At 34.5% G+C, this 18,409-nt stretch overlaps 2 protein-coding genes across 4 annotated transcripts; one reads left to right on the forward strand and one right to left on the reverse strand.

Moving 5' to 3' along the window:
- Positions 1 to 1,071: 1,071 nt before the first annotated feature.
- LOC123914396 (DNA-binding protein DDB_G0278111) lies at positions 1,072 to 5,207 on the reverse strand. Its single transcript, XM_045965528.1, has 7 exons — positions 5,044 to 5,207; positions 4,663 to 4,731; positions 4,516 to 4,565; positions 4,266 to 4,330; positions 2,909 to 3,000; positions 1,436 to 1,507; positions 1,072 to 1,349 (listed from the first exon to the last, which is right to left on the reverse strand). The coding sequence occupies exons 1-7, from the start codon at positions 5,044 to 5,046 to the stop codon at positions 1,311 to 1,313; spliced, it is 390 nt and encodes a 129-aa protein (XP_045821484.1). The 5' UTR covers positions 5,047 to 5,207; the 3' UTR covers positions 1,072 to 1,310.
- Positions 5,208 to 7,035: 1,828 nt separating this feature from the next.
- LOC123916416 (probable methyltransferase At1g29790) lies at positions 7,036 to 14,228 on the forward strand. Of its 3 annotated transcripts, XR_006812137.1 has the most exons (3): positions 7,419 to 8,803; positions 11,185 to 11,278; positions 13,925 to 14,228. XR_006812137.1 is itself a non-coding variant. In XM_045967870.1 (2 exons), the coding sequence occupies exon 1, from the start codon at positions 7,655 to 7,657 to the stop codon at positions 8,786 to 8,788; it is 1,134 nt and encodes a 377-aa protein (XP_045823826.1). In that variant the 5' UTR covers positions 7,036 to 7,654; the 3' UTR covers positions 8,789 to 8,803; positions 11,618 to 11,949. The 3 variants fall into 3 exon arrangements, 2 of the variants coding, with proteins under 2 accessions (XP_045823826.1, XP_045823827.1); XM_045967870.1 differs by lacking the exons at positions 11,185 to 11,278; positions 13,925 to 14,228 and adding an exon at positions 11,618 to 11,949 and having other exon boundaries at positions 7,036 to 8,803; XM_045967871.1 differs by lacking the exon at positions 11,185 to 11,278 and having other exon boundaries at positions 7,420 to 8,803.
- The last annotated feature ends 4,181 nt before the right edge of the window (positions 14,229 to 18,409 follow it).

Genomic DNA, 18,409 nt, shown 5'->3' on the forward strand with positions numbered 1-18,409 from the left:
CCTATATAAAGCTTTGCCTAGTGATGAATAAACTAGAGATTACCATTTGGAATTAACATAAACCGGATGTTTGGAAGGAACCAGAAGATAAAATCATGTCCCTGACTCCTGAGTTACTCATGCATGGTTTGGAATAAACGTATGAGTTTGTTCTGCCCATCCTACTAATCCAACTTCAGCCTTATATTTGTGTGTGTGATGCTTATTATTCTTGATAGGTTTGGTTACATTTAGGTGACAGATTAATGTTAGAAAGGTCATTTTTCCTGTTCAAAAGTTTGGTAATTGTTCTATAGCAGAGATGATATACTAATAGAGGAAAAAAAAAATCTGTTCTTTTGTACATGTAAATGATGAAGTAATTTTTGTGCTTACACGTTCAACTGTGGAATCTTTACAATTAACTTATGAAAAAAAGATTTATTATCAATATGAAAATGTATCCTTTTGTTGTACGGCATTTGTTTCATACAAGTCTTTTCATCCTAAGTATTTTTCAACATTTTCGGATAACCAACAAAAAGGAACCTCCCATTGTGTAATACCGTATATTACAACACTCACCTGTCGTCGCAGCCATCACCCTCAACCCAAAATCAACAAATGAAATAAACAAGAGTATTGAGAAAATGGAGGAAGAGTAGTTGAAGAAACAAGAGATGAGAGCATGATGATGCCATTTAGAGAGAATTCTACATTGAGAGTGCATCAATTTGCTTAGTCTTTGTTTCTTTGATTTTTTAAAATAAAATGAAAGAAAAAAAAACCAGGGATAACCAAATAGTTGGCGCAACAAGCCACATCATTTGGCTGGAAGGTGCATTATAAGATCATGGAGAAGCAATTGATCATATATGCCTATAACAAGGTACATCTAGTTGTGTGGTTTTGAGACGAAACGATCAAGTGCAAAGAGATCTATCAATGAGATGGGCATTCATCTAGTGACATGATGCAATGCAATTTTTGGAGATGGCTATTCAATTCATTTGATGGATTTTTCAAATTTGTTCTTGCAAAAATAAAAAACCATCTTTTAAAATGAAATATAATTTTTATCAAACTGAAAAATTACTAAATTACAACTTCATTTTATGCATTTTCCCTTCCTCGCATAACAAACCTTTCATTTCCATTCATTCCCACACATATTTCAAATATGCTGTTTAATTCGGTGGCCGGGCAAGACACCCAAAATTTCAAAATAAAACATATTTCACAACCCACTTACAAAATACTTAGTCTGTAAAATACATGCATGATTAAGAATGGAGTCAATAGTAGATAAACCAGTTAAGAGACGGTGAAAGCTAATCATCATCCTCAAGAACATTTCGACGCCTCTGTATCTGAAAATGTAAATGAAAAAAGTTACGGTAAATACATAAACTGATAAATGAAAACAGAACAATGCAGCAAATATTCTACAACTTACTGTAACTTTTGTCTGCTTTGATGTTTGGCTGTTAATCTGCTCCAGCAGTGTTATGAGTCTTTCTTCAGTAACCTAAGAATTCCATTTAATAAATGAGTCATCAGTCATGGAAGATATCTTGATCCAATAATGCTTCATTTGGACTAATTACTTAAATGTCCACCGGGACATGATATCTGTATATAAGCAACAACAAAAATAAACAATTCCAACAGTGATTGCTTAGTTCCAGTTTTTTGGAAGGAAAAATTAATAGCTTTTATTATTCAAGGAAATAGGGGGGATTGGGCGTTACAAAATGCGAAAACAATGTAAAACCATTGTCCCACAGATTATATATATCAACACCAACACTATTGGAACTTTCAAATAAACTGAAACTTCCAGTGATCCGAAATTGGCTCATGTAAGTCACCATAAAAAACCAAATCCTTGCATGCAAAGACATTATAGAAAATCTACCTAAACAACTCATTCTCAACCAAGCCTTAAGACTGCCTAACTGATATCTTCTGACTTTCAGCATCTTACCCTAAAACAAGGTAGTCATAATCATAACTCTATATGCAGAATTGTACTACTATTAGACAACTATACATTCCAAACCCAGTACCAAATGCTGGAAACACTAAAAAACCTGAACAAACCAAGCATACCACCCCCCATCCTCACCCCCACCCCTAAACCCAAATGTATACCCTCAGCCAGCACGATTTGCAATGGGAAGGGAAATAGATCATTTCCCTTCTCCGCGACTAGGTGCTTCAAGCCTGATACTGATTCTGCCTTTGCAGTCCTTCTAGAAAGCCTCAATCTGAGTTGGCATGTCAGTATTTCAAGCATCAACATTAGTTCAGATTAGTTGGTTTTATTTACTGCATATATTTTTCTAGTTTCTAAGCAAAGACACAAGATTTATTGGATAGTTTTTTATGTGGGTTTGCAGTATAAGACTTCCAGAGTTTCCCCATCACTGACTCGCTTTTTCTAGTTTCTATATGATAATCGATCGCATAGAGAGAAAAAAGGTGTCAGCACTTTAGTTTACTTGTAAGGTAATCGATAATTTTATTATAATTTCTAAAGCATAACCATGTGAGGTAAGATCTCACATTCCATGTTAAGATCTCATGTGTCTATAGCTCCCTTTACAATCCTAACTGTAGTATAGGATTCTGAAAAAAATTCTATCAAATATTATTATAAACTAAATAGTAGGGTTTTACATGAAAGTTACATGACAGATGAGAGCACTAAACCTCTATTAATGGAAAACCATGTTAGACCATTCGTGGAATTGTTACCAACATTTTTATTGGTCCTAGATAGAGAACCTTTCTCGGACCAACGGTTGATCGAACAAATAGATGTTATAACTAGAACCTCTCAGATCGGATGACAATAGATGCAATAAATATTATCAACTTGTGATAAGAATGAAAAAAGTTGCAGCAAAAACAAGATCTAATATACCTTTTCAGCTATCTGACCCATTTGAGCTGCTCTCAATATAACATCTTCAACACCTTTTGCTTTCTCAGGTTTCACCAAAGCAATTCGAGCAACTGCACGTAATTATGTAACAAATTTGAAAGAGAAAAGAAAGTCAGTTCCGTGTAGCAAAATACTTCACTCCTTCAGATTCTCATAGGAAAATTCAGAGGCACATTGTTCGATGTTTAAATATATAATTTTAAATGCAAATGTGATTTATCTAACTGTGTCTGCAAATAACTAAGACAAATGTGATTATCTATCTGTGTCTGCAAATAACTAAGATAACAACACTCATATCCTCCTACCTATATAAGTTCGAGCAAAAATAGTTCCATCAAATCTCCAACTCTACTACATTCAATACATTCATAAGTCAACTTATACCTCCTAAATCCACCTTCCTTTTGTTGTTGTTATTGTTAAGAAGAAAAAAAACAGATACATCTCAGATTTGTAAAGCTATAAAAAAAACACCCCGGGCCCAAAAAAAGCAGGCATGGAGACCAACCATAGGGTATCTATCATGTTATCCAATCCAACCACATAACCTCAGAGGGTAACTACCTAGAAAACACGACTGTGCAAACAGGGACAAAAAGAGAACAGATGGTAGCGGGAAAGAAAAATTGCAAGTAATTTAATGTATACTTATCAAACTACGGGTATGAAGTATCAGAGAGACAAAAACACCACCAAAGTTGCTTTTTCTATTATTGGGTCAAAATCACCGGGTGAGTTGGAGACTCTTTGAACTTTTCCTAGATAGACTTCAGAACTCAGATGATGTAACTTGAGTAGAAACTATGCTAATTGGGCATAATGACTACATAGTAACAGTCAAATATACTAACATTCTTTATTAACTTTGATATGAATTCCAGTGGAAGACATCAGCCATAGCAAGATTATACAAGAAATATGGGTACTTTCGTAATATCTCATGTATTCTATTCTAATTTCTGACATAGGATGCATGTTTTATGATTATGAACAACCTCTATGAATAAAGTTTAGTTTGTCAAAATATCTTACAGAAGCCCATTACAAATACAATATATGGAAGTTTAACAAAATACTGCAACTAGGTTTTATAAACTTTATATAAATTATAATCGTTAAAGCCTGACTGAAGACATGATTGAAATATTAATTGTGCAATGGAAAACTACAAAGTTTTTCATATACCATCCGTCGGTAGTAAAAGTACAGCAAAATACACAACCATGTTATTTTAAGACAATCATCAATCAGGCTAAGCTTTAAAAGGAAAAACGAGAGTGCTATAACAGAAAAAGTCAAATAACATCTAAGAAAGATTTTGTTATATACTTACGTCTTTCTCGTGCTTCAGCAGACAGTATCTGACTAAGCATCATTTGTCTTCTTTCCTCTGCCTCCCTAAATTAATCATTTTTCAATTCAAATAAAAAATCACCGTCACTCCAAGGGAAAAAAATATCCGAGTAAATCATAAAGATAAATGGACCGATCAACAAAGCTCCTTAAACTAAATCTATGCAACTGAGTTGAACAATAATCAACATAATAACAGCATAAGAAATGTATAATAATCATAAACTAACCTCTTTGCATCCTCCTGAGCATTCTGCTGTTCGGGGCTCTGTTGATTTCCCTGTAATATCGACACAAATCACAAGCAAATTCTCACTCTCTGCTGTCAAAGAATAATAATAATAAACAAACATAGGATAATCATAATGATTGCTAACCGCGCCTTGCCGACCCCCCATAAGCTCCTGCATCCTTCTCTGCCTGATTGCTTCCAACTCAGGATCAGCCTGAAATTATCAGATAAGATATATAAACCACAAACAAGTAACAATTATGCTAAAAAAACAAAAATCTGACTATAAACACAACACAATTATAGCAAAGAACCCTAACACACAAAATTTTGTAATTAATCATCCGAATAATTAAAGCAATGAATAAAAAGCTCAAACGCAACACAATTTTGAGCACAAGATAACCCTAACATACAAATTTCAGCTCATCTATGGTTTGCATTCGAGGATTAAAAATTGTGCACGCCATGTGTTTGATTGATAAAAAGATTGAAAAATAAAGAGGGAAATGGAATGGGAAGTTACCATTTGGTTAGATTAGCAGAAGAAAGAATCCTTGGTGGGTTTGTGAGTGGGGGTTTTGGTTTTGTGTTGATCCTTATGCAGCACCACCACTATCACAGATCGCGTTTGAAATAAGCGCTTATTTACGAACCAAAAACTCGATGTACTTCAATAGTAAGATTCTCTTGCACCCCCTCCTTTTACTTATATAGTCCCTTTACTTTTATTTTAGGGTAAATACTCTAACTAAAAAATCATGCAGATTGGCCTTTGGCCTTGAAATGAAAAGAAAAAAAATATAGGCCTTGTTTAATGAGTTTTGATTTTTAGTTTTTTATATTTTGATCTCTGGATTTTTTTTTACCAAAATAAATTTAATGTATTTTGTTCACAAATTCTAACTTAATTGAGAAAAATAATGATGAAATTGTTAGGCCGAACATTATGCCTTGAGTTTGAACTCTGATCCTCTCAGTTGTATGCGTTAGTTTATGAAGACTTAGTCATTTCATTTTTCTACTATTTTTTTAATGTATTTCATTAATCAATAAACGTTCGATATAAAAAGAAATAAACTCAAATTTATGAAAATTAGTTCAAGAGTTAACCACCTAATAAGAGTATGAGCAACCAAATTTGTTTGTCTCGTAACAAATTTTACTTCAAAGTTTACGAACGACTTAATATGAATAACATTAGCTAAAATCAAAGTTGCATCTTTGCTTTAATCGAATCACATCTACTGGTAATTGAGAGTCGCTTTCAAATTGAGCATGAGCAAAACCTTGACACACATGCCTCTTTCATCGCAAGTAGCAGAGCAATAACTTCCCCCTCCACATTGGATAATAATGTCTGCTGCAACGTGGTAACCACAACCACAAACTAACATTCATGGTTACAAAATCAATACGTTGAAGTAGCCACACCTGCTTGTTTCAACAAAAAAAACATGTGTCGATGTTACACTTTATCCATCAAACGTTCGGTTTCGTTCATTGACATACTTTGCTAGTCGCACTCAGGGCTGTTAAAGGTTGTTGTAGTGTATTAACAGAAACTCACTCCTTCCACATAACAAAAGTTGTCTTTCCTACCTGAATTGCTATCATTTCAAACTTGTTCATTTTGATTATCCATATGCATCAAAACAGTGTTGCAACAAGTCCTACTGTACCATTTTCCTCCTTATTGCAAATCACAAAAATTCGAGCAGCTACAGACTCAAATCGTTACTCATCATTTTGTAGGACAACTTCATGGCTTGCTGTCTGCCAGCTATGAGCTATCTCGTATTTTTTGTGCACTCAAAAGACACATGAAAGTCATCTTCTCCATCATGATCACAAATGAGACTTAGCAATGAACAATCCACATATCGTTGTGACAAACGAGATCTCGTTTGGAGACATTCTTGACACAAACACCAAAGTAAATGACATAATCTGTGAAGAGCTTGAGACTTCCATATATCATTCCTATTGCTGCCACATGGAATCGTTCACTGTGAACAATGTGTCACCGCTAAATTATAATCAGATTTGATATAATAACATCCATTTTTATCATCTCCCAAATTAACTCATCCTAATGCACCGAAGCGACGCTTCAATAATTAACATTTCACATATGAAAACATGTGAATAAATTACAAATTTTAGTACTATATATCCCAAACTTTATATCCATCTAATAATAAATCCTTAACATATGAATGTGATACACACTTTCATTTTGAAGAGCATTAATACAACACCTTAATCTCCTCATAACCATGAATTCGCCATAAAATCAGAATAAAATGGAATTTCTTTTCGTCTAAAAGTGTACTAGATACAACGATGCAATTAATTAAGAGTTAATAACTTAGTATGTACCAACCTTGGCGTAAAAGCCCAACTTTTGTGCCTACAATTACTTCATGCTTTCTCTATTCTGAGTGTTGTCCTTGCTAGCAAATTAATTACTTTTTCTTTGCAATACAAGTTCCTTCAAACACGGTTAACATTATTTACGATGAAGAGTCACCCGATCAGTCTAAAATTCCAAACACTGTATGGCACAAACAAAGAAATCAAATGAAAGATTAAACGCAAGAAAACAAAGAGATCCATCTTGACAAAATTCACGTGCATCATGCTGTTTTGTCCTTTACCATCTCTCCCATTTCCTTTCACCCAATTCTTCTTTGTTCTCATTGTCCACCAAAAAGATACAGAACAGAAGCATCCATAAATTCATGTTTAATATAGTACTAAACTATTTACATGAAAACAGTAAACAATAAACCCAAATTTGGTCCCACATATTTACAGCACTAGTAGTACTAAATCAGATTCATAATCAAACAACTTAGAATCACACATCATAAATGTTACCAACTCACATATACTATCATCAGTGACACTCCACTCACATGAAACACTCTCTCAAGTCCAATTAGTCAACTCAAACCACAAACCCACTTGCTAATCTTAAAATAATCATAATTTTAGCTTCTCAAATCCCAATTAACCAAACCAAACAAACAAGACAAAGACAATACAGTGAGTAAGCTACACTACACCACTCTGAGTATTGTAATCTGAGCTTAACAGAGAAAGAAGAAAAACAAAGAAACACAGAAAACCAAATGGCTTTCACATTCAGCACCATGACACTAAACCTTCTTCTCCTAATAGCAATGGTAGCAACCAACATTCTCTCACTCTACCATCTCTCCACAACACTCCAATCACCCAAATCCCCTAAACCACTCCCACCAATCCCCGACGAACTCCTCCGTCAACTTCACACCATACGCGCCACCATTAACCATCTCACGCGCCTCCAAAACACCGATCCAAATACAAACACTAAATCCACAATCCCTTCAGATCTATTACTATACTCACACCTCTCTCCAATTGCTTCATCTTGTCATAACCACCCTGATCTTCTCCACAAGTATATGACATACACACCGTTTTCAATTTGTCCTTCCGATTCCGACCTCGCTGAATCGTTAATTCTTCGCGGTTGTCATCCACTCCCTCGTCGGCGGTGTTTCTCTCCGACGCCGAAGAAACAAACTAACTCGAATTCGCTTCCGCGTAATCCTTTTCCTTCTTCTCTCCCTGATTCGTCGGTCATTTGGGATCGTTATTCGTGTAAATCGTTTGATTGTCTTAACCGTCAAAACCCTAATCTCGGATTTCAACCTTCTCGTGAAATTTCTAAGTTTACTACATACAATTCCGATTTGGATCTACCTGTTCAACAGCTTCTCCAGATCGCGAAATCAGCTAAATCGATTCTCCGGCTTGGATTAGATGTTGGTGGTGGTACTGGATCATTTGCCGCTGCGATGAAGGTTCGTAATGTGACGGTGGTGACAACGACGATGAATGTTGTGGCGCCTTATAGTGAAGCTGTTGCGTTGAGGGGACTTGTGCCGCTTCATGTTCCGTTACAGCAGAGATTGCCGCTTTTCGATGGTGTTGTGGATATTGTTCGGTGTGGTCGTGCAGTGAACCGGTGGATTCCGGTGACAATGTTGGAGTTTTTGTTGTTTGATGTTGATAGAGTGTTGAGAGGTGGAGGGTATTTGTGGTTGGATCATTTTTTTAGTAAGGGTGTGGATCTTGAGAAAGTGTATAAGCCTTTGATTGGGAAATTGGGTTACAAGAAAGTGAAGTGGGCAACAGGGAATAAGACTGATGCTGGTGGTGTTAAGAATGGGGAGCTTTACTTGACTGCATTGTTGCAGAAGCCTGTCTCAAGATGAGGGTCACTCTCAAAGGTAAGGAACTAGCTATCTCTCTAATTGCTATTTTTGTCTTTTATCACTCATGCTTGAAAATGTGGATGATTGAATGATGGTGCTATATATTGTTAGTTGTTCGGCATTGGCTTGATAATCGGTGCTTTTCTCATAGAGATCGAATGGAATGTTAGTTAGTTTAAATTTGATGCATTTTGTAATGATGTGTTGACAAATGCTATTGTATTGTGTGTGTTTGATCAATTATAACTGATATCACAGTTACTTGGGGCTTTTGTCTTGAGGCATCTGCCTTGTTTTGTCTTATGGTTTTGGTTCATTCAGACGATACCACATAATGCTCCCTATAAACAATGTTGAGGTAAATGGAATTGGATCTTTTTTATCTTAGATTTTTCATGTGAAGGAGAGAGAGACAACAAGGTGCTGCTTCATCATAGTTAGATATGCATTGGGGATAGGGTGAAGGTACAAGCTTGACAACCTTAAAAGTTACGTGTATATAATTATTTTTTATTCACAATGCAACACCAAAAGTGAGAAAGAGGAGTGGAGCAATGGTACACCTCTATAAGAGGAAAACATATTGTGCTTCATCGTTGAAATAAATATATAGCGCCCATAGTCATATCTAGACGCAATAAGGTCTATGTCGGGCATGACCATCCACTTATCTTTTTTTTACTCTCTGCTTGCGTCAATTAGACGAGTTATCTATGTATTTGTTCTTTTTCGACCCCAGGGTAAGGAACAAATGTACTAATAACTCATCTACCCATCAAACTTATGCAAAATAAAATAAAATAAATGGATAGTTTTGCTTGACATGTGCCTTATTACATCGTCTAAATTTGGCATGTATATGATCAATTTCATGTTATAATCAAGCACGGCATGCTTTTCTTTTAGTGGTGCATCACCGCACCATCCCTTTTTCTTTGACGTTGCATTTGTGGATAGAAATAACTATATACAGTAGTAATTTTAAAGGTTGTCCATCTCGTGTCTTCCCTCCTTATCCAATGGATAATCACTATATACAAGTAAATAAACGGCACATTCATGGAAAACTTTTTTATGATGATTGCATAAAGCATTACCATTCTTTGTTTGGACAATCTAATTTTGTATAAAAAAAAAAAACATGTGGTTCGTGATAAACCCACTTTAGAGTGGTAAGGTGGGGGACTCCAAATCCTTTTCCCCAGTTCAAATCCAGGCGTCGCCTGATTGACAAGATCAAACTCTAAGCTCTGATACCATCTTAGAATTTGGTTTTGACCTAACTCAACTTTTACAAAACCAGCTTGACTTGTGAGAATTGCCCCACATGTACAAACACATTTTCAGGTCTTATCTCATCCAATGTGGGATTCTTAATTGTTTTCTCATGAAGAGATAGAGATGGACACAATTTTCACATTATTAAAATCTTATGAGAGGATCCATTTTTAGAAAACTTGTTGGTGTATCATGTTTTTTTTTTTATATTGGAGGCAGTTCTAAATTCCAATACAATAGAGGTGTGTTTACTAATGCTGATGACTGAGCATGAGCAATCATGTCTGATTCAAACAGAGTTTTGGCTTATGAACGAAAACCAGCTGCCCATTCTCTGTTTTTATAGATAAAGGGATTGTTAAAGGCATCCTCAAAAATATCTGAGACTTTTATAGAGAGTATGATATGAGGTCAGGTACAAGGGAAGATAACACAATAACCCAGCTTAATAACATTCATAAAAATGAGACTCTTAATATAATTATAATATATGTGCAGAGACACTTGATCTCTCCAACTTTTCTTTCTTAGTAAGGTGTTCCTATTGCAAATATAAAGTCATTATGCATATAGTGCTTCTTAGAGAATGAGATTGGTAGATTTCCTTGTGCCTCTCCTCTGCTAGTTGGTTTCCCCTAAGATATTCTATTATTGTCCAAGTGCCATATAATATACTAAAGAGTTAATCTGTTGGTAAGATGGGATGTCTACCAGACCACCACCATGTGCTAGGACAGGGTAGTAACTAGTAAGGGGATAAGGCGGTGATGGCATGTTTGGATGTGGGAAGAAGTTGGATGGAAAGGAGTGGGAGAAAAGAGAATCTGGGTAAGAAAAGATAAGTGTTCTCTTTACTTGTTTGGTTGGGTAGAAAAATTGAAAGAAAGGAATTAGTATTTTGCGAAGACATTTATGCTCTCATATAGAAAATACGTAAGATATCACTTTGTGAAGTAGTTCTGAATTAAAAAAAATTGATGGATAAATTTAGTATTTAGAATAATGTAGCTTATCATCTTATCAGCTCATTTTCTGTGTCATTTTGGAAACTTTTTTGTATTGTCGGTTCCACCATTGCAGTTCCATCTCCTGTGTTTTTTTTCTCTTCTTTTTTCCAGCAAACCAAATGATAGCAATGCTTGTTTTTGAGCCAACTTCTCTCACATTGACTCCTGATGTTTGCACTTCTGTTGAAAGCTGAAACAAACATGGGTATGTCTGTTAAAGATTCTTCCAGCTTCGAAGGGCCATTTGGCTCGACCGAGAAAATTTCTGCTTTTATATTTGGTGTCTCAACGTGTGTTTTGTGCCACTGCTTCATTAGATGTTAGTAAAATAGGTTAGTAGGATTTTCTGTCGTTTGATTTAAATTAAACACATGTATTGCCTGCCATTCTGCCAACATCAATTCTCATTTTAATGTATTATTACAATTTCTTAAATTCAGTTGAATATGGTGTGTTATTTCCTGTTTATAGTTTATTATTCTACAACTTCCTCTTCTGAATCTGATCCAGCGAAATTCTCCCCCTCTTTTTGTGCTTATTGCAGTTTGATACATGTTGTAAGGAAGATTAACATGCCGGTTTCTCCTGATTTCTTGCTCTGGGTTTTAATGGGGAGCTGAATGAAGCAGTTTTCATGTCCAAATGTGATCCATCATAACAATGTTGTAAAAAAAAGAATCAACACATAGGAAGAAAGCTTTGAAGGAAGTCAAGGACAGGTGGATATCTGTGTGGACTCGGGAGAACTGGTGGGGTAAAATAGTATTTATGATCGTTTTTTCTTCTTTTATTAAATTAAATAAAAAATAAATTGTATTATCCTAATTATTTATTTGGAAATAAATTCAAGAAATGCCGTTTCCTGATTCGTGTTCACTGTTGTTCAGTTAGTTTATGATGTGGTTGTGATTGATGGAATGTCTCTTTTTGGTTTGAGTTCCTCAAGGGAAACTGCTAATCAGGACTCCAAAGACAGAGGTTAATAGCTCATTTAGCACTTAGCCGGACACAATTTCCGCCAAAAATATACTAAAAACTTATACATGTATTTTAGAGACGAGGCCTTAATCGATTCTTGTGTTTCTTGTGGGTTTTCTTTTGTAACAAGGCTGTTGGCTACTATGCGAGAGTCACTCATATCTAGCACGGCGTATGAGTACTCTTGGTCATAGATCAAATTTCTATGATAATATGATGCACTTTCTACACCTTATCAACTCCTATTTTCAACTAATTTTAGTTCTGCTGCTACCCCCCTTTCTAATCACACATGAGAAGAACCCCGAAGACCTGAATGGAAGAAAAAAAACCACGAAGATTTTACTTTTTTTTTTTTTAAATTCAAATTTCAAAGGAGCTAAATGAGTCAAGGTCTTAATCGAATTCAATCTTAATTGAAAAGGAAAACACCAAAGGGAACAAAACCTTTGGTGTCAAACCTAGAAACACACGTAGGGTTTAGCCAGTAGAATATCCGTTGGCGAGAAAAACTAAGGGCCTGTTTGGCTTTATCGTGAAAAAAAAAAATAATTTTGAATGAGTTAATTTTGTATAATTGATTTTAGTTAAGAGTGCTTTTATATTTGAATATAAGTGATTTTATACCAATTCATTACGTCTCTTTCAATGTGTACGTGTTTGACCTTAAATATTGAAGTACAGTAGTATTGAATTGAATTGCGAACTTTGAACATTTTACTTTCCTTTACCATTTTTCTGTACCCTTTGTCCTGTAAGTCATGGCTGACAGCATATAAAAGCAACAACCACGTTTAATACTCTAAAGTATAAACAAGTGTTGACATGTTTATATCATATTTTTGCTATTATTCAAAAATTGTACTTCAACACGAGACAATTTGATTAGAACAAACACAAACATTGATTATCTGTTTAAACTCCTTTCTATCGGTATGAATTATATTTATACGGATCCACATTTCTAATAAGTTTTTAATAGTATTTGAAATTTAGGTGAAATCTACTATTTAATAAGTTCTTAGTAAGGTGTTCCTGTTGCAAATATAAAGTCATTATGCATATAGTGCTTCTTAGAGAATGAGATTGGTAGATTGCCTTGTGCCTCTCCTCAGCTAGTTGGTTTCTCCTAAGATATTCTATTATTGTCCAAGTGCGATCTAATATACTAAAGAGTTAACCTGTTGGTAAGATGGGATGTCTACCAGACTACCACCATAGGACAGGTTAGTAAGGGGACAAGCGGTGACGGCATGTTTAGATGTGGGAAGAAGTTGAAGGGAAAGGAGTGGGAGAAAAGATCACTTTGTGAAGTAGTTTTGAATTAAAAACAATTGATGGATAAATTTAGTATTCAGAATAATATAGCTAGCTTATCAGCTCATTTTCTGTGACATTTTGGAAACTTTTTCGTATCGTTGGTTCCGCCATTGCAGTTCCATCTCCTGTGTTTTTTTTTTTCCAGCAAACCAAATGAGACCAATGCTTGTTTTTGAGCCAACTTCCCTCAAATTGTTTCCTGATGTTTGCACTTCTATTGAAAGTTGAAACAAACATGGGTATGTCTGTTTAAAACTCTTCCAACTTCAAAGGGCCATTTGGCTTGACAGAAAATTTCTGCTTTTGCATTTGGTGTCTCAACGTTTTTTGCCACTGCTTCATTAGATGTTAGTAAAATAGGTTAGTAGTAGGATGTTCTGTCGTTTGATGTAAATTAAACACGTGAATTGCGAACATCAATTCTCATTTTAAAGTATTATTACAATTTCTTAAATTCAGTTGAATATGGTGTGTCATTTCCTGTTTATAGTTCTATTATTCTGTGAATCTGATCTTAGTGAAATTTCTCCCCCTCTTTTTGTGGTTATTGCAGTTTGATATATGTTGTAAGGAAGATTAACATGCCGGTTTATCCCGAATTACTTGCTCTGGGTTTTAATGGGGAGCTGAATGAAGCAGTTTTCATGTCCAAATGTGATCCATCATCTCAATGTTGTAAAAAAAAGAATCAACACATGGGAAGAAAGCTTGAAGGAAGTCAGGAGAAGTGGTGGGGTAAAATAGTGTTTATGATAGTTTTTTCTTCTTTTATTAAATTAAATAAAAAATAAATTGTATTATCCTAATTATTTATTTGGAAATAAATTCAAGAAATGGCGTTACCTGATTCGTGTTCACTGTTGTTCAGTTAGTTTATGTTGCGGTTGTGATCGATGGAATGTCTCTTTTTGGTTTGAGTTCCCTCAAAGGGAAACTGCTAATGAGGACTCCAAAGACATAGTTAATAGCTCATTTAGCACTTAGCCGGACATGATTTCCGCCAAAGATATACTAAAAACTCATACATGTATTTTAGAGACTAGGCTTTAATCGATTCTTGTGTTTCTTGTGTAACAAGGCTGCTGGCTACTATGCGAGAGTCACTCATACCTTGCACGGTGCATGAGTACTCTTGGTCGTAGCTCAAATACTTTCCTATGATTATATGATGCACTTTTCACACCTTATCGACCCCTCTTTCAAATAATCATCGCTAATCCCTCTCTCCTTGCTAATCACACATGAGAAGAACCCAGAAGACCTGATTGGAAAACAAAAACCACCAGGATTTCACTTATTTTTTATATACTCTCAAATTTCAAAGGAGCTAAATGAGTTGATGTCTTAGTAGTATTCAAACAAAACCTTTTGGTGGTCAAATCTAGACACACAAGTACGGTTTAGCCATCCGGTGGCGAGAAAAACTAAGTGCATGTTTGGTTTTATTGTGAAAAAAATTGATTTTGTGAAATGGGTTTTAGGTAAAAGTAAATTGAATACTGGATGTTTGAATATATTTATATAAAATTGAGTTGAACAATAGTATAATCTTAATAGTACAAAATTTCTATATGTAATTTTTTAACTATTATCCTGATAGTATAATCTAATGTCACTTACCATTAGTTTTTCGGGAGATGTCTCCTTCAATAAGCCCAGCTTAATAACATTCATAAAAATGAGACTCTTAATCATAATTATAATATATGTGCGGAGACACTTGGTCCCGTTTGGCCTACTTATTTTCCACTTTTTTTATTCTTCTTAAAAGTAGTAAATAAGTAAAAAATTGTGTTTGACCCAACTTCTCCTTATTTTCTACTTCTTTACTTTATTTTTCTAATTCTTTTAAAGAGAAATAGGATCAAATACAATTTTCTACTTCTCTATTTCTTTTAAAGAGAAGTAGAAAAGTATAAAATAAGTAGGGCCAAACGGGGCCTTGATCTCTCCGACTTTTCCTTCTTAGTAAGGTGTTCCTATTGCAAATCTAAAGTCATTATGCACATAATGCTTCTTAAAGAATGAGATTGGTAAATTGCCTTGTGCCTCTCCTCAGCTAGTTGGTGAGAAAAACTAAGTGCGTGTTTGATTTAATGGTTAAAAAAATGATTTTGTGTACCAAACAAAAAAGATTTTGAATTAATTAATTTTGTAAAATTAATTTTAGTTAAAAAAGTAAATTAAATATAAAGTGATTTATGTTTGAATATATTTATGTAAAACTAGTTAGTGGTTATCTTTGTGATGTGATTGTTCCATTTGAAATTTGTTTGATGATTACAGAGATAATGGTTTGAAATAATGAATTGGTGATTATCTTATGTTATTTTTCTTTCTCGAATTTGTTGTTTATGATCTTTGTTCATTTGTCTAAAGTCTTTATTAAAATGATTTGTGTTTACTAGTTGAAGACTTATGTGTTACGTTTAAACAACGTTGTAAAATAACACCAAGAAAACATATTTTGTGTGCGAGTTTCATAACATGAGATTATTTCAGAACATTGAGTATTATGTCAGATAATCAAGAAGGCATATTTGACAATCAACAAAATATGTCTTCTTGGTGTTATTTCCGAACACGGAGTGTTATTTTAGAGTTTATCGCTAAAAGTTGATTTTAAGTTTATCGCTATCTTGTTTAAAAAAAAAAGTTTATCGCTCTCTCTTTAGTATGCCACAATCGACAATAGTGGGAATTTGTTGATTTTAATCCCGCTCTCTCTTTAGCATGCCCCAACCGACAATAGAAAGAATTTTTTTATTTTGAGTTAACGCTCACTCTCTCTTTCCCTACCGACAATAAAGAGAATTAATTTGAATAATACTAATTTAGCGGTTTGTGCTCACCACTGATATTATTATTTAATCATTTTATTTTTTGATTATTTTAGCCTTCCTTGTTTATTTTTGTATTGTTAGATTAAAGGCACTTACTCCTCACAATGTTAACGAGATGACCTCTGACAATGCCGCATACGACATTTTGGTTTTCTCGGTTTCGGCTGGTTCTGACCGATTTGATAACATGGACGGTCTGACAATCATATTTCATTAATTAAATTTAAAAAATGAATGTTTTATAGATAGCAAAGATTAAAAATATCACTAAATGGACAACACAACGTTGTTTAATCAAAAACATTGAACGATACATTCGTTTAACATAGATGTCTTCAACTACAATATTAGTAAACACAAATCTTTCAAATAATTTATAACTCTTTTTTTTGTGTGCTTAAAGGTCACAAATTCGCTCTTCCAGATTGTTATAATCCTCAACAGTCATTACTTATGACGTTTTGTCTCTCTTTGTTTTGTTTTCCATTCTTTCAATATTTTGTTAAGGTTGGTGCTGCCCAAAACACCAAGACTACACCTTAAACTTTTAATAGATCTTAAATTAAGTTGCGAAACATTTTCAGCATCCATACTAAAGTGCTTCTTCACGGACAATCAATAGGTAAACCATGTCTTGCACATTTGTTTATATGAATGAATTAAGTTATTAATACTAGCAGGAGTCTTCTTTGAAAGGTCGGAGTCAAGGGGTTCGTTACCGTTAACCAAGGAATAAACATCATCAAGTTCAAAGGTTTGTATGATAAAATTATTAAATATATTATAATAATATAACTATAAAATAAATATAATCATGATTATAGTTCAGGAATAAGAAAGAGTAGTAGTTTAAAGGTAGGTGTGGCAAATAAGTGATTGAATTACATACATTCTAGCCGCCTCACATAAATGGACTTAGAATACTTTGCTTGCTGCAATGTATGGTTGCATGACAACTTTATAATTATAATGCATACGTTCATTATTTTTGGACGGCATATTCCCATAGTGTGGTTGTATACCTCCAACCATAATATTGTAACATTGTGAATAAGCAATCAAGTAGAAATCAGTTTTTTTAATAAGAAACTTAGCCGATTTCTATTGCGGATTCATAACTTTGTCTTCAAGTAAAGAGTATGCTTCTTTAGAGCAATGTGAATTTCGAATGTCTTCTAGAAGAGTACTGTCAAAACATGTCATCACCCTAAGCCAACTTATCAAACTCTTGGACTTCAAACCAAGTGTTCGCGTCTCTTTTCTAAATCAAACATAAATCAATCCTAACTATTTAGACTTAGTTTTCACAAATAAAAATTGAACCAACTTCACATTTTATGCCACTTTGGCTTTTCCATTTTTGAAACCTTTCTCAAAACCATAAAAAACAAACCAACAAACAAATCGACTTTTACCCCGAACTACGGTGGTTTGATCCCTCGGGTACGTAGGCATGAGACTTGTCTCTCCAATCAAATAAAATCAATAAAAACATTTCCCCCCTTTTTTTTCTTTCTTTAAGCATTTTTCATTATCACTTTAATTCTTATACGTTTTTTTCAAAAGCAATTAAAATAAAGCGCGTAGATAGAATAAAAACAAGAGGTTCCTATAGAGTACTATAGATACTTAGGGTGCTAATACCTTCCCTTCGTATAACTAACCCCCGAACCTTGTTCTCTAAAATAAATAGGGTTTTTTCGAACTTTTTCCCTTTCCCTCGGATAAAATTAAAGATCGGTGGTGGAATATCAAATTGCGATTCGAAGTTAATTAATAACTCGATATCCAAAAATCACCGCGACAGAAATGGCGACTTCACTGGGGACAACCAAGCGGGTTGAACCTAACTTGTTTTAAATTACTATTTTCGCGCTTTTATTCTTTTGATTGTAAATATTTGTATATATATACTTGGGTTTGCTCTGAGTGGTGAGATAAGTCCTAACCCGGGCTTGAGCGACACAATAAGATAGGACGGGGTGAAATCATAGTGACATGTCCAGAGTAGTCTGGATTATGAAGCACATGTGATATGATCCCACTTGGTGGAGACCTCATGACGGTAGTACTCGTTGTCATGAAAAGTCATGATGATGGTATTATTTTCAATGTGAGTGTCCGGAGAAGCCGAGAACCTTTAGAATCACCTTTAACCCATCTTGGCCTTTTCTAGGACGTAGTGCGGTGGCTAA

Source organism: Trifolium pratense, linkage group LG3 (assembly GCF_020283565.1).
Source record: "Trifolium pratense cultivar HEN17-A07 linkage group LG3, ARS_RC_1.1, whole genome shotgun sequence".
NCBI classification, from domain to species: domain Eukaryota; kingdom Viridiplantae; phylum Streptophyta; class Magnoliopsida; order Fabales; family Fabaceae; genus Trifolium; species Trifolium pratense.

Bases quoted from the DNA above. Each gene is read 5' to 3' on its own strand.
- LOC123914396 (XM_045965528.1), bottom strand. The intron at 3,001-4,265 runs GTAAGTATATAA...AATTACGTGCAG, and splicing joins TGCTGAAGCACGAGAAAGAC to TTGCTCGAATTGCTTTGGTG. The intron at 1,508-2,908 runs GTATATTAGATC...TGGAATTCTTAG, and splicing joins TGGGTCAGATAGCTGAAAAG to GTTACTGAAGAAAGACTCAT.
- LOC123916416 (XM_045967870.1), top strand. From the start codon at position 7,655: ATGGCTTTCACATTCAGCACCATGACACTAAACCTTCTTCTCCTAATA.